This window comes from Acanthamoeba castellanii, assembly GCF_000313135.1.
Source record: "Acanthamoeba castellanii str. Neff unplaced genomic scaffold scf7180000084641, whole genome shotgun sequence".
NCBI lineage: Eukaryota > Discosea > Longamoebia > Acanthamoebidae > Acanthamoeba > Acanthamoeba castellanii.
In genome coordinates this window covers 149300-150169 of record NW_004457343.1, presented here as the reverse complement: position 1 = coordinate 150169, position 870 = coordinate 149300, and the positions used below count along the sequence as shown (strand labels likewise).

At 55.4% G+C, this 870-nt stretch overlaps 1 protein-coding gene across 1 annotated transcript in view; it reads right to left on the bottom strand.

Moving 5' to 3' along the window:
• Positions 1–661: 661 nt before the first annotated feature.
• The window catches only part of ACA1_364570 (uncharacterized protein), a gene marked incomplete at both ends in the record, with an annotated part of 5261 nt that continues 5052 nt past the window's right edge, over positions 662–870 (bottom strand). The window contains one exon of the mRNA XM_004335894.1: positions 662–699. Within this exon, the coding sequence (XP_004335942.1) occupies positions 662–699 (38 nt within the window). The remainder of the gene's footprint in view (positions 700–870) is intronic.

The following is an 870-nucleotide window of genomic DNA, read 5'->3' as shown; positions in this document are numbered from 1 at the left end:
TCTACCACTCAACCGGAAGGTGCACAGAACGCACACGCCACACGCCACACGACACACGACACACGACACACGCCACACGACACACGACACACGACACACGACACACGACACACGACACACGACACGACACGCAAGACTGACGTCATGCAACACAACACAGCAAGCGGGGAGCGATCAAGTGGGCACTGTTGGCGGGCATGTGCCAGCCCGTGGGCGCGCTAGTGTTCGGCATCGCCTTTTCGCACCACCTCACCCCTTTCGTTCTTTCCGCTGCCCTCTCCGCCGGTAACTTCCCTCCCTCCTCTACGTGCCTCTCTTCGTTCTCTTTGTTCTTCGCTCTTCGCTCTTTCGTGCTCACACGGTTCTCGCAGTGGCGGGCAGCATGGCCCTCCTGTGCGTGCAGGAGTTCATTGTGGGTTGGCAAATATTCTCAGGTGCTGCAATCAGCAACCCCTTGAGGTGGACTTTGAGGCGAGAAGACACTTGCCAGTGCCCACTGGCACACAAGAGCACCACCTAAGCTTCACCCACACAGAGTTCATTTTAGTTCCACCACCTTGGGGAAAAAGAGTTTAATTGAAGCAGTAATGACAGAAGCCCTTCTTCACAGGGAAACACCCAGCACAGAGAGCAGGGTGAAGAGAGCATTCATTTGGCTTAGTTAGAAGTGTGAGGTCTTGATCTTCATGTAGACGTTGACTGCACGAAACCAAAGAAGAAGAAAAAGATAGTGAGTGAGGTGGCCAGACTGGGCTGGGCCGTGGTGGAGCAGTACGTACAGACGGGGGTGCACAGATCAGCGGCGGTCCTGTTGTAGACGCTGCAGAAGCCGCACTGCTGGTTGCAGTTGAGGCCGAATGCGATTCGTTC